Here is a 15,422-nt window from a genome sequence, read left to right as displayed (position 1 = left end):
ATGACAAAGAAATGCAGCAAATGTTTGATACACCTGCTTAAAAAATGACTGAAATGACCATTAATTGCGTATCAATGTAGCTGGCGACCAATTGTCTTTCGAATGACCAATCATGGCAGCTTTCTACTACTTTCTACTCTTCTACTTCCTGCGGCTGAAAAAGGAATTTTGTCGGAACACGACGAAGGACCAGGAGCAGCCTCAGCCTCAGCTGAGAAGGTTAAAGGTGATGTCACATGTACGTTTCCTCCTGACAGCTCAAACCACACTGCTCCCATCACTAATAACCCCCAAAAACTCCCGAGCTGAGCTGATGTCGACACCAGCAGCCTCCAGATCACACCGAAGCTCGTCTCCATCAGCCGGAGACGACGCGGCGGTGATTTATGAGCCTGGTGAGCCGCCGTAACTCTGTAATGAGTGAAAATAAGTGGACATTATCATAATTAATCTTTCCCTTTGTAATCAATTTTAAATGTCACAGCCACCGGCTCCAGACAGATGGGGCTGTCCCACGGCCTCAGTGGAGCCTGGCATGAGTGTGTGTGTGTTCACTGCGTGTATACATAGCTGAGTGTGTGTGTGTGTGTGTGTGTGTTTCTGAGCGTGTGTGACCGAGCTGATGTGTGTGTTTGTGTCCTTGAAGGACAGGAGCTGGAGGATCAAAGTGTCACGTCTCTGCAGTCTGCAGCAAGACGACCTTATGAGTCGACTCTGAATGTGTGTGTGTGTGTGTGCGGCTCTTTAAGTGTGTGTGTGTGTGTGTGTGGGTATGGTGTGAGGGAGGGGTCTGTGGGGGCGTGTTGGGAGACACTTGACACCTCCTAACCAATTTACAGGAGTCAGAGGGATTTGAGTTTTCATTAGGCGAGGAGAAAGCAGCCCACTCCTCGCCGCCTTCACCTGTTCAATGAATAAATTACTGCCTCAGCACGGCAGGAAACAGCCGCCAGCCACACACAACTCTACTGAGAATATACTGTACAGTCTGGAGCTGCTGCACACACACACACATACACACAGCATCATGTCTTTTATACATGCTAATAAGATTATTTATAATGAAGATGATTCATTCTGCAGTTCAGCTCCAGACTTTCTGTTTGACTTTGGAGACGAGTTTCTCCTCAATAACATGCAGCTGCTTCTTTACTCAGACTGCAATATCACCACTGGGTGTGTGTGTGTGTGTGTGTGTGTGTTATTAATATGCTCAGAAACTTGAATAAAATCTGGTTCCCACAATTTGGTGTGGGAAGTGCTGAGACTGATGTGGCAAATCAAACCACAATAAAAGTCAGGAGGAAGTTCTCCCACACATATCAAACTGTCACTGTAATATAAAATCACACACCGAGCAAGAACAGCAGCACAAACGTCCTGCTAAGAACAAACAGAGCTCAATGTACAGTAACGTCACAATCTCTGCCGTTAGTTTCCAACTGCCACAAATCATCCTCAGGCTCATGCAGGTATGATAATTTTCTATTTTCTGATATTTGCATGGAGCGTTATCGAGACTGAAACAAAACCAATAAGGCAACAAACAAGAGAGGAGGTCAGCTGTCAGGTGTGAACTACACATATAAACCGCGAATGATATCCATGCTAGCAACGTTAGCTTACCAAATACGTCAATCGGAAATAAATGAAATTTATGTTGACTCACATATGCACACCAAGGGTTATATCTGTCTCTTTAGCTGCTAAATGCTCCATCATGTTCACCAGCTAGTGTCGAACTGTGTCTGTCTGATGTTTGCTGCCGAGCGCAAGAGGAGTAAAGCTGCTGTGAAAGTGGAGTAAAGCAGCTGAGCAAGTGGAGTAAAGCTGCTGACCAGGTGGAGTAAAGCTGCTGACCAGGTGGAGTAAAGCTGCTGACCAGGTGGAGTAAAGCTGCTGACCAGGTGGAGTAAAGCTGCTGATCAGGTGGAGTAAAGCTGCTGACCAGGTGGAGTAAAGCTGCTGACCAGGTGGAGTAAAGCTGCTGAGCAAGTGGAGTAAAGCTGCAGACCAGGTGGAGTAAAGCTGCAGACCAGGTGGAGTAAAGCTGCAGATCAGGTGGAGTAAAGCTGCTGACCAGGTGGAGTAAAGCTGCTTTTCCAACAAATTCTCACTCCCGATTTGTCAGCTACAGCAGCCTGGTCAGAGGCCTCTCTACGTAGCGACAATACATAACACGCAAAGTCTGGTTAGACTTAATAAATTATTATAAATGATGGTGACTTTTGGACTTTTGGACTGTTATTAGTGTCGCCAAATGGTTGCGACTGTTACGTATGTTCATCACACACAGCACATAAGTTACGTAAGCATGACGTAATTTGAAAATATCAATATATATATCATGTATTGCTTTAAAGCCTAAACATATTGCATATTATTTCAAGGCCGCTGAAACTCACTATAAAGCTCCTTAAGGTAGAAGAGAGCTGCAGATTGAGCTGAATCTGACCTCTAATGTTGTCGCGTTGTTTTCACACTGTCATTTGATACGTACTTACAGTAAAAACATAGATTAAAGCTGCAAAGTGCTGAGAATGTTGCAATCTGATAAATAAAAACACAATTAAACTGGACGAAGATAATCCTGCTTTCAAAGTCTCAGCTTGGAGGCGCTTAAGAGAGATTTAATCATTTATTTTATCTGTTCAATGTTAGTATTATTTACCCGTGATGGGAATCTAATTATCACTGATAAATCAAACACAGAGATTCTGCCAATGTTAATATCTTAAAGCTTTCAGTCGCAAGAGTTTTGGAGGGGCGTTCATGGGAAAATATAGTTTTGGTTTGCTTGTGATAAACAGAGGAAGAATTTGGCAGCAAACGCGAGCAACAAGAGAACAAAGAAATGAGCATCGCTGAAGAAACTCAACAGTGAGAAGACGCTCCAGTGTTCAGACACTGCTCGAGTTTTACATTTTAAGTTGGACTAAAATCAAGAGGAATGTTCCTTTAATTGAAAATTCACTGGTTATAAAAAAAAAAAAAAAAGAAAGAAAGACAAAGCCTGAGACCCAATTAACAACTTTTCTGGAGTCGTGATCAGAGGAAGAAATAAAAAAAAAAAAAAGAAAAGCAGCTGCAACACCTGTCACGTCACACCTGTTAGTCTATTGACATGAATAAAACATTTCGCTCCCGGCAGAGACAAGCCGGGATGGTTAATTTAGCACATTATTAACAGAACAAGCCCACCGCACCCCTCCGCCCCTCCACCTCGCCACCACCACCTCGTCTCTCTAAGGAGGCCTCACCGCACCAACCCTCCCCCAAGAGGCCTCGTTCAGACGGCAAATCTAATCAAAGCTAATCTAATCAGGTCTTTATACTGAGCGGCAGAATGGGAAAATGACCCAATTCACTTTTCCCACACCAAACGCGTGAAAAGCTATTTCTGTTGCTGCAGGTTACATTCTGTGAATTCTTCTTCTGTGGTGAATCGATGTAGAAGGAGCGGGAAGATGCCGCCTTAGATCCGTTACACGCACATGAAAAGAAGACTTTTTTTCTCAGAACACGATGTTTCTAGGTTTTTTTTTTAATCTCATGTAGGGGAGTACTTACACTTGTTTTAACAATCTGTATCTGTTCTCCATCAAACGAAGGTGGCAAAGACATCAAAACCAAATTATCTCAGTAAGTCACAGCACGTACGCAGATAAAAATCTGAGTAAAACATTCTGCCGGGCTCTTTATTACCCCCTTGTCAAACCGTCTGTAATCAGATGCTGCCGTCGGGAATCTGGCTGTGCCGACTCAACCTGCACTCCCACCGTTATAATACAAACTGCGACCACGAGACTGTGTCATCTCCACAACACAATCACAATCGCCTATCGCTCATCTCACTGGCACTGTCTCCACATTGTGTCATAGATGTGGCATCGCGAAGAGAGGATGTCTGCGAGGTTTTCAGGGAGGGAAAAACACAAACAGAAAATGGAGTCCAAGCTAAATCTGAGCCACCAAAGTCATTAAAAACGGAAAAATCTAACAAAAACATCATCTTATTAGAGCGTTAATTCATGTCAACATCGCCCAGATCCACCTAATCCCTGTGAAAAATGTCTGCAGGCTTTTAAACAACAGTTATCAGAGTGTGTGTTTGTGTGTGTCTGTGTGAGTGTCTGACAGATTTCTGCTCGTGTAGAACTGGAAGTGTGTCTGTGACCCGTTCTAATGCTTTGGCCGGAGCCGCTGATTCGATAACAGGCTGTAAACAGAGTGAAGTGGAAGAAAAGAGCAGAGAGAGATTCAGACCAACCATGACCGTAAAAGTCCAGAGAACACTCGAGGACATTTTCACAACCTGGTTCAGACTGATTTCAAAACTTAGCTGACTTTTATTCACTATCCAAACGATGCGGACGTGTGTCGGCAGGGTTTTTACAGGAGCTGTGTTCAGACACGAAGCGACGAAGAGACGGAAAGAGACACAAAGCAGCAGCAGGATGTCGGCTGAACAGAAAGCAGAAAGCATCACAGGTGTAAAGATGCAGAACAGAGAGCAGAAAACAACAGCTGCCTCCTGAATATTCATCAGAGGTGTCACCTTTTATTTAACATTTGAAATATGTGATGAGCTCGCAGCTGACATGAAGCAAAGTTTAGGTAGAGTGCAACAAATAATTCAAGTGTTTCTGGTTCCAGCTTCTTAAATATGATTTGTTTTCTGGTTTCTTTCCTCCTCTGTGACAGTAAACTGAATATCTTTGGGTTGTGGACAGAACGAGACGTTTGAGGACGTCGTTTTGGGCTTTTCTGACATTTTTTGTCAAGGGAATAATCGTTAGTGGGACTTAAACTCATCTAAGCTCCTCTGCAAAGCTCTCATTTTAACGTTCCTTCTGATTAAATGACTATATTTGTTGTTCAGCTCCGAGGATCAGTCAGTCGATCTTTGTTCAGATGTCTTACAGAGGGAGGAAGTATCAGCTTAGAGGAAAAGGCTTTCGATTTCAGCCTCTCCAGTGTGACGATACGGGGCTTTTCTTCATTTAATAAAATATCAAATTAACTTTAATCCCTTCAGGATTTTTAACTGAAGGTCACAAACTGATTGGAAGTTGACATATTGGGTTCAGGGAAGAGAAGTGAAATGTCACCGCGAAGCAAGTGGGACGATCCCCGATGCTCTAAAACTGCTTCAGTCTCTGAAAACTTAAAGAAAGCTGAAGAAAGAGGACACAAGAATCCCTTCAGCTGTCTGCGATAGATCCCGAATCTGATTATTCATCCTCGTCTGCGAACAAGCGACCGCGGCTCTAAATTCAGAGCTCTGTGTGAAGCGAGCAGCCGACACCTGAAGCAGGCGTGAATACCAGATTCAGCATGTTGCACTCCGGAGAGCAGCACAAGAGAGGCCTTATGTAAACGCTCTCAAATCCACCGCTGACATTCTGCCCGGCGCAGCTGCCCTCCTCTATCTCCGTTTCTCTCTGTTTCCATCTCCCTCTCCCGCCTCTCCGTTCCCCCCTCTCCTCCCTCCACTCGTCTCGATAACTCAATATCTGGTCACAAAGGCCGAGGCATAAACTCATTGTTCCCGCTGAAAGGTGCGCTGACAAAGAGGTTAAGGCAGCCCTCCTTTTCCAGCAGCGCCGGCGGGAAGGTGATATTCACGCCGTGGGAAAAACCCTGGTGATCCGCCCGAGCACGGACGTGACGGACCGCGAATCAAACCCGACGAGTTTACCTGAAACTCTTCAGCAGGAGCAGAAACTTCAAGTGTTGTGTGAGAGAGAGAGGACGGCCGTCACGTAGTCGAAGCTTCATGTGAGTGTAAACACAGAAACACACTCATCAGGTCAACGACTGCAGGACGCGACAGCTCAGAGTGTGTTTAGTGAGAGCGTGAGGATAAAGTTTACACAGTTTGTGTAGTGTTTTCTTTGACTCTGATTCCAGATTCTTAAATGTTGAATATTTTCTGGTTTCTCTCGTCCTCTATGACAGTAAACTGATTATCTTTGTGTTTGAGGACGTCTTGTTGAGCTGATGGACACTTAACAGACTAAACAATGAAGTGATTTTCAGGGAGATCTTTGGATAAAAAGCATAAAACATTTAGTTTCTGTCTTTCTTTCAGGCTGGAGGTCCCGTTGGGTCGCAGCCCAGAATCAGACATATCTGACGTTTATATAGTTTATAGTTTATATCAAGTTTTATGTCACATGACACGTCGAGAAACACAAGCAGGATGTAAACATGCACAACAGTCATCTGGATGCTTTCATGGTTATGTTATTGATTTTACTTTGTTTAAGATCTCTGCAGTGTAACTTCCTGAGTACAGTCTCATCACAGCTGACTCAAATAAGACCCAAATTATAATAAACCTACATCTAATCTCTCATGCATCAACCCCAGAAACCTCTTCCTGGTGCATTTAGACACAGTGTAGATGTAGAAGTGTGTGAGAGTGTCACGGGGGTTTCTCCATGTTGTGGGATGTTGGGTAACCGACGGAGAGTTCGGCACCAGATGTGTTGAGAAACCCTGCTGAACCTTCACACCGTCCCTCTGGAGGGGACGCTTACAACAGGCCGCATCCACGATACAGCCGCGGACAGGAGAGGAAGAAGAGGAAACACCACGCTCCCTCAGATCTGCTCAGTCTGATGTCTGCAGCGGACTTGTGGAGCGACGGATGAGGAGTCAGGGTGTGTTCATACCGAGCGTGTTTGCCGCAGCGGCTCGCTTGAACTCCGGCGCGCCTTCAACTCGGTTTATTAGTCCAATAAAAGAATGGAGGTCGTGTCAGGAAGTCGTTCACTTCCAGCTACTACTTCATGTGCTCTCTACTGGGATAAACACCAGAGAAGAAGAATTACCAGGAAATCTGCCACGCTGAGCTGCAAAAAATCCCCCTCAAAGACGAAGATTGGGGATTTACAAATCCTTTAAACTGGAGCGTGATCTGACTCCACTCCTGACTTCATGTTCCCGTCGGTTCACGGAGAGAGCCTCGACGAGCAAAACACAAAAAAAAAAAGTACAGCGCGATGATCTTTTCCCACTCTGCTTCAGACCAAAGAAAGCAAACTGTAGGTGCGATCACACCCTCAAAGCTAGCAAAAACAAGCTAACAAAAATGGAGCACGGGAGCCAAAATGATTTCTAACACATGAAGTATGTCGTGTTCTCCTGGTGGATCCTCCGAGAGAGACGGACAAGATCAACACGGGATTCACGAGAGAAACAAACAGAGCAACAATGGAGGGTTTGGTCATCCTTTTATTTCCCATCCAGCCTTTCTTCTTCTTCTTCTTCTTCTTCTTCTTCTTCTTCTTCTTCTTCTCTCTCAGCTTCAGGTCCAGCTGAGCCCTATTAGCTCTGTGAACGACTACTGCGAGTCAAGTGGGAAATTAAGTTTTATGTGTGTGTTTGTGTGTGTGTGTGTGTGTTGCTTTAATCACCTCAGTGCTCACAACCGCTGGCTCGCCTAAACACACACACACACACACACACACACACACAGCATGTAATCTGTGAGAGGACATCATATCTAGTTGAGGAGAAAAGTGCATTAATACAGGTGTGTATCGCGCTGTTATTTGAGACAGAACTGCAACGATCAATTTATAAATTAACAAGTTGTTACGAGACAAAAATTCAGCTTCTTACATGTGAATATTTTCTGTTTTCTTTCCTACATCTTTGACAGAAAACTTGATATCTTTAGGTCGTGGACAAAGACATTTGAAGACGTCATCGTTGGATTTGATCGACATTTTGATAATCAACGATGAATCTGGAGCTGGATCCATCTCACACTTCCATCAGATCTCCGTCACATGACTCCACCTCTTCCTGTTTCCTCCATCACAACAGAAACGCAGCTAACGATTATTTCCATTATCGACTGACCCGACAGCCGGTTTGTTCTGTTTTGTTGCTTTGATTTGTTTGTTTCCGTCTGTTTGACTGATTCTCATTGTCCCGTCCTAAATAAACCACACTGATGTTCACACACTCGTGCGTCACACACTTTCACGTGCAAACAAACATGTGCGGATGAAGCTGTACTGTACATACTGTACGTACACACACACACACACACACACACAGACATTTAACTTGGCGACCGTTCAACCCTATACCATCCCTGAGTCCAATTGGCTGGCGCGGTTCCATTGAAACTGTATATGTGGACATCTTCACACGGTGCAGCAGGTTCTAACCGCAGGTCTAAATCAGGGCACAGTATAGAATAAACTACAGGTAACCATAGCAACAACAGCGGCGGCACATGACGAGCGAGGAGGTCGTTGAGTCCGTGGTCTCCTGACGGAAACTTCACTGTCACTTCTAGTTTCTGATTCATTCCATTCAGTTTCAAACTAAGTCTAAAAGTTTGTAAGCTGTTTGTCTGAGTCGTCATCGTGTAACTGTGAGAACAGATTTATGTTGAGTACACAAAGCCGCCCCTGTAAACACACCCGTCACACATAACACCACATCCAGCGGCAGCATCGACAATCGATCAGCCGGAGAAGACCGAGCAGCTAATCACACATTTATACGCCTCCGCTGCAGGTCAGCTGACATGGAAGCAGCGGCAGCAGCGTGGGAAAGATGAGCAGCTCCGTCCTGACCGCAGTTAACCGAGCGGAGAGCTTTCAACCAGCCGCGCCGGGCCAGAACACACCACGTAACAGAGCCCCGCTGAGGCCGTCCTGCAGGCTTTTAGACTTATTAAAGACACGCAGAGCAGAGAGGAGCTGAGAGGGAGCAGGCGACGGTCTGCGGTCCAAATGTGTTATTCTACAAAGAGAAACTTGTTTCAGATTAACCACGAGACAGAACCTCAGGAGGAGGAAGCCGTACGGCACGTCACAACGCTACAAATCACCACCGAGCACGTTTACTGTGAAATCAAGGAGTGAAGAGTTCCTATGAAACGTTCAGAGACCTTCTGCTGTTTTGATGTACTCAGTCCGGAGTCACGCTAACCGTCCTCCGTGTTTATTTGTGTTGTCTTCATGTGCATCTCTTGCTCGGCGGAAGAATGCAAAGCAAAATACAGCCGTGACACAACAACCCAGCAACCGCTCAGTGCCAATAAAGCTTGTTCAAACTGGAGGCGCTGCACATGACGTGAAGTCAGCGCGACGCTGCCGAGGCAAGAAAACACATCGGCTGTTCCATGAGTGACAGCCTGACATGCACAACAAACACATAGACATAAATATTTATATATATTTCTCACAGTAAAGTAACTGGTAGCTTGCGAAGCTTTCACTGATCATCTCTGTCACTCAGCTTCCTGAACGCACCTCCGACCACACCAACCCTACGCTGCTGTCAGCGTCACACCATCTCCTCTCTTCCCAAACTAATCAGCCATGAAAGCATCGCCAAACTGAGAAGGAGCTCCTGACGGAGGAGCGGGCGAGCGTGCCAGCGACGCACTCGGCAAATGAGCCAACCGAGCCAGCCGCCGGCAGTGACGGCAGCGAGGAGACGAGCGAAGAAGACGACTCGCCGTCATCCAACATTGCACTTTGTGATTGCTCACTGATACTCCTCCGAGTGAGGTGATCTTACGCTCGGCGCGCTGTAATCATAGCCTGTTTTCCTAATGCTATTTCACTAAAACATTCATTCCAGGACGAGGAGGAGGAGGAGGAGGAGGAGGAGGAGGAGGAGGAGGTCTCTCCACAACAGCTGTTCCACCTCTGTCCTCTCAGATCTGCCAGGCTGAGGGGGGAATCTGGCAGGAGTCGGGGCAGAGGGGAAAAGAAAACGGGCTATGAAACTGAAGGAGTACGCACCCTTGATCCTTGATTTACAAGAGGGGTGAGGGGAGGACAGCGGCTCTAAAAATACCCCATAAGGAGAGAGGGAGAGGAGATGGAGAGACTGGGGGGGGCGGCCGAGGAGGAAGAGGAGAAGAAGTAAATGCTTGTTTTTGCTCCTCTCACGACTGTAATCTAAAGTTTCTGCCTCCTAAAAATACACCTCCCTCGTGACAGAAACCTCACAAGGAAGCTGTGGAGGGATTCTTATTCTGAAGGGGGGGGCTGACTCCTTCCTCTCTCCCCCATCATCCCTCCTTCCCTCGCTTCATCGGTCAATCCCTCCGCCCTCCTCCCCCCCCCCGTCCCCTTTCATGAGAGATGTCACTAAAGACCCAAACAGCCGGAGGGGTGAACATGAAGGGGGAACGATCGGCAGAGGAGCGAGCAGAACAATGTCCCTCTCTTTTTTATTTTTTTCAGCGGCTCATTCATGTCAGGACCAGTGGCCCAGATATCAGGGCCGACTATCAGTCCACTATAGCAGCACCAGAGGCTACAGGCCACGGCCTCGCACAAACACACTCAGTCAGTGAGCGTCGGCAGCACGCCACACTGCAGCCTGCAGCCTGTCGGCGAGGAGAGGAGAACGAGACGTCCTCTGAAGCTGATCGTCTCAGAGATGATTCAGTGTTGAGATGACTGAAGCCTCCACACAACAAACCTTTACTTTCAACGCTACATTTCTGTATCATTATCTTAACTTGAATTTTAGGAAACATTGAAATATCGTCCCAAAGACTTTCTGCGTGCACTGATCTATCCGCTAATCGACTAGTTGATTAATCGCTGCAGCTCTTTGTTGTTTTGTCCTGTAAAATGTCAGAAAATGGCGCAAAATGTCGATCAGTGTTTCATAAAGTCCAACAAGACGTCCTCAAACGTCTCGTTTTGTCCACAACCAAAATATATTCAGTTTACTGTGACGGAGGAGGAAAGAAACCAGAAAATATTCACATTTAAGAAGCTGGAATCAGAGGATTTTGCCTTTTTTTAAACTAATTGATCAGTTGTTGCAGCGCTACGTGAATGCTCACTCATGCTCTTGGGAACAGAATCCAATCAATCCAAAGTCCAATGTCTCGTTCACAGAGCCGACTGACACAAAACATGAGTCGTGGTTGAAAAGCTCTCCAGCTGAGATGACTTTGAGGATTAACTAGAACTATTGAGGATGATTTTTTAACCTCTACAAACTCTCTATTCGATCACAGCAGCTATTTTACATTTAGAACTGACCACCAGGTCATTACAACAAAGATCTGTGGATTGATGAGTGAATAGAGAAAAATCTTTGAGCCAAAAGTTGCAAAATTCAAGTTAAAGATTCCCATTTTTTTATCTACACAAGCAGAAATGTAGAGGATGAATCTGTCGTGTCGTGTTCATGTGGCGCCACATCGCTGCTCTGAGGTAAATATGCAGTTTGCACATCACACATCATCCTCTGACACTTCACTTAAGGAGGGAAAACCTCATGAATTAGATTTAATATTGACACAGGAGTCACAACAAGTGTATAACTGCAAGATAATGAGACACTTCAATGAACTAATAAGTGATTAATAGAGCAAAAATGCCAAATTGTCTCTGATTCCAGCTCCTCACATGAGAGAATGTGCAGCTTTACTGCGTTTTATATGATTTTAACCTGGTTTTCTTTTAGTTTGAGGATGTTGGTCGAGCAAAGATGTTTAAAAACATAAACTAAGACTCTGTTTCACTCCAGATGAATGAATCAGTAGCTCTGCAGTTCCAGCAGCCGTGGTTGTGTTGGTGTTTAATAAACGTCACAGATATCAAACAGCCAGTGAGACTTCTCGAGGCGTCTGCAGCGCTGATTAAAAAACCTGAAGTGTGAGGACATTTTTAAAACGCCTTTAACTGCTCCGACCTTGACAGCCTCGTCAGAAGAAGCTGCTGAACACTGATACCCTCCTTCCTTTGTGCCCGTCACACACACACACACACACACACACACACTCACACTCCACCCCCTCCCAGGCGGATAGTGGAAAATACTGACCCCACACACGCCGAGTGAGACAATGACCCAATAACGGATAGAGCGTGAACCTGAGAGGCGGCGAGGTAAAGGCATCCCCCGGCCCAGATTGACCGGGGATCTTCACTTGTTTGAGTAGTTGGTGACACTGATATCCAGCCGCCTGTGTCACACACAACTTAGTGGTAACCGAATCCGCCCGCAGGGCCCCAACTTACTACTTCCATCTTCCCCTCTGCTGACAGCTGACCATGGGGAGTGATGAATGGAGAGGTCACGTAGCCACAAAGCACCCGATCTGTACGAGATGTATGTATGTGACATGAACACACACACACACACACACACACACACACACACACACACACATAGAGTTCTGCTTTTGTCACAGTAAGAATGTCTGGAATGAGTCGAAGGATTTCAGAGAGCATCTCGTATCCTGATGTTCACTGATTTCAAATGCCGGCTATTCTGATGTGAGTTCATGTTTTGCTGTTGCAAACATGCAAAACAAGGTTTAAAAGACTGATTATTTTATTAATAGGTGACATTTTTAGTCTGTTAAGTGGCAAAACTTGAAGACGAATGTCCGGCAAACGTTCCCAGAGTCCAGATCAAACTGCTGATGTGATTAAGCAAAACAATAAAGAGCCCAGAACATCCTGTTTGTAATAATATGAAGCAGAGAAAAAGAATGAAGCTGCAACAACAATGTTTTTGTATTTCTCAAAGGTTCGTGTCTCAAAGTCGCTTTTGTCTCTCGTGTGAGTTCTGAGAAATGTTCAAATCTCAACTAAAATGACCATAAAAGCCAAAAACGACTGACGAACTACTTTCCTCTTGACTGATGTTGTTTTTTATGTACACATGATCAACTTTAACCTCCATCATCTCCATCTGAGGCCTCACAGCGGCTGAGTGCTCTTATTTTGACAGCTCATCAGCTGTTGTGGGAATCAAACCTGTGACGTGTCCTCCACAGGACGTCACTCTCACCATCAGAAACCTCCCTGATACACATCTGAGTGTAACAGCAGATCCTGAAGCCAAACAGAAGCGTTCATAATTGCCAACACTGTTCCTATTTCCCACGCTGCCTCTCCAAATAAGGAGCAGCGGCGGGTTTTGATTGGCTCAGCCGCTCTGTTTAGATTAGATAATAAGTTACCTGCCACTTCTTAATCATCGCTGGCTTGGAAATCCTTATTTTCCGACCCTTCAAACACTGGCACCACATCCCCTCCACACACACACACACACACACACAGTAACTGAAGCCACACAAACAGCAGCTTGTTTAGTAACTCATCAAACCGAGACACAACTGCACCGCTGCTGTGCGTAAAAGTCATGCGTCATGCGCGCTCGGGGCTTTCGCTCCATCAGAAACACGCAGACATTCACTCAGAAGCTCTAAGAGTGGAATGTGAGGTCCCTCGAGAGATGTTTGGTCATGTAGAGACGCCAAAAGTTGCCAAAATGGACGCGCGGAGTAAAGAATGAGACAGTAAAAACACTTTTAACAGAAAACTGCGCCAAAATGTGCCAAAATTCACTTGCAGTCCATTCTTTTTGGACCCAACATCAAAGATTATCAACACGGAATCGTGTTTATTACGTGATGAATTGATCAGATTTGGCCACATCTTGAGTTCTGGTGAACATTTTGAAACTTTTACGCACACGTCACTCAGCTATCCACCTTGTAACATCAGTTAAATATCAAAGTGGCCCCACTCACCGGCCACGCGAACTGGAAGGGAATGATGATCTTCCCGGCCTCGTTGTTCCGGTTCTGGCCGCTCTTCTGGCCGCCTTTGAAGTGAATAGTATTCCCACCGATAACCTTAGTAGTTTCCCAGCCGTAGTTGCACGGTCCATTGGTCGTGACCTCCGTTTGGTATTCCTTTAAACACACTCTGAAGTAGGTGTCGCACTCGTCCTCGCCGCAGTGGCCCTCCGCCGCGCTCTTCTCCGCGTCGCAGCAGTCGCCGTTCAGGAGCTGACCTTTGGGGTTTTCCACCGAAATCAACTGCAGCTCGAAGTAACCCGTGGACTGAGACACCTGAGGGGGACACGAGAGGGTCAAAAGGTGTGCCCGCGAGTAAAAGTCAAGTTTTCTATCTTTAAATTCAGTTCAAAACGAATTTAATGCCAAATACAGGTTATATATCTCTACAACAAATGTTTTAATGTGTGAGGTGTCAAATGGCAAAATCAACTTTTTAATCAAAAGTCTCTAAAATCTTTACATTCCTGCTGGGAGAAAAAAAAAAGTGAAATTATGTCACAATCTGAGAGGATTCCTGGAAAGAAAAGCACCAGTTGAAGGTGTTTTCCGCAGCGCTCAGTCGCTCTGCAGCCCACACTACTGTACATTTTGGCACATAACGCGACCTAGTACTCCAATTTAGCTCACTCTGCAGATCAGGCTGCAGCCGATCACCCCAACAAGACCTGAGCTCGAGTCACAGTCAGATTTTTTTTTTCTCCAAAGCCAGAAAATACGAAATATATCTGAATTCATGTCTGTGGCTCCGTGCAGGTGAAGCTGCGCTGCAAACAAGTGAAGCTATTCTGCGTAAAAGAGCAATTACGCACTTTGATGAGGAAACTTTAAGGATGAATACAAAACTTGCGCCAAGTTCTGTGATAACTTTGCGGGTTTTATCTCTGAGAAGCAGCTCATTAATGTTTTCACCCTCACCAGCACGCAGCTCATGACAGCAGATGTTTGAGAAAATGACAGTAAACTTCATTTATCTCCCTGAAAGGGAAGCGCGAATTTAGAAATTCCGACATCACATGATTCAACTGTCGAGCAGGCAATTCAATTAAGGCTGGAATTTAACCCCCTCCAAAGAACAAACTTCCAGTTCCACTGATGAGAGAAAGCATCAGTAAAAATGTGACTTTCCGTTGAGATCAGGAGGATAAAGTTCTCACCTCAGCCCACAGCGTCAGGAGAAGACACACTAGAGAGAAGCGGTGCAGTTTCCCCGGATTATTCCACATGTCTCCGGCTGCTCAGTGTTGGTTACCATGAGGGAAATGAAATAAATGGATGTCTCAATCAGTCAAAATAATAATGAAGAAGAAGAAAGCGGTGTCCTCCTCCTCCTGGTGTCCGAGGCGTGCACGGCGTGGCTGCTCGCTCCCCGGGATGCCCGCGGCTCTGGTGGAGGAAAAAGCGCTCCGCCGCTGCTGCTGCTGCTGCTGCTCTTTGGTCCACGGACGCACAACAAGACGCGCGAACTCCACTTCCCTCCGCCGCTCGACGCACTAAACAGCAGAGAAGGGGAGCAGCGGTGCGTCTCTGCTGCCCAAAGCTGGAGCCGGGCGCTCCCCCGATGATGGGCGGCGGCCTGGACCAACCGCAGCTCGCCTGGGTGGAACATTCGTCAGCTGGGAGCCAATCAGAGAGAGGGGCGGGAGAAGGAGCGAGGGGAGGACGGCTGATGGATTTATTACTCAAGTTTTGTCACACAGGAGCTTGTGTTTGTGTTTTTACTTTACATACACAGTGAAATGACGTTCTGCTGGACACATCTGTCTCTCCTCACATTAAATAAAAGTTCTCCAGAAGTCAGAATGTTTCTGTAACCGGCTTC

General features: G+C 45.9%; 1 protein-coding gene across 2 annotated transcripts in view; it reads right to left on the bottom strand.

Annotated features, from left to right (window-relative positions):
- The window catches only part of LOC115566148 (protein jagged-2-like), a 51,029-nt gene extending 35,885 nt beyond the window's left edge, over positions 1–15,144 (bottom strand). For both annotated transcript variants that reach the window (XM_030391875.1, XM_030391876.1), the window contains exons 1-2: positions 14,758–15,144; positions 13,553–13,876 (exon numbers count right to left, since the gene is read on the bottom strand). In XM_030391875.1, the coding sequence (XP_030247735.1) occupies positions 13,553–13,876; positions 14,758–14,826 (393 nt within the window). In that variant the 5' untranslated portion in view covers positions 14,827–15,144. The remainder of the gene's footprint in view (positions 1–13,552; positions 13,877–14,757) is intronic.
- Positions 15,145–15,422: the final 278 nt, after the last annotated feature.

The sequence above is a fragment of the Sparus aurata genome, chromosome 16, assembly GCF_900880675.1.
Source record: "Sparus aurata chromosome 16, fSpaAur1.1, whole genome shotgun sequence".
Lineage (NCBI taxonomy): Eukaryota > Metazoa > Chordata > Actinopteri > Spariformes > Sparidae > Sparus > Sparus aurata.
The sequence above is the reverse complement of the archived record's forward strand: the minus strand, read 5'-3'. Positions and strand labels throughout refer to the sequence as shown.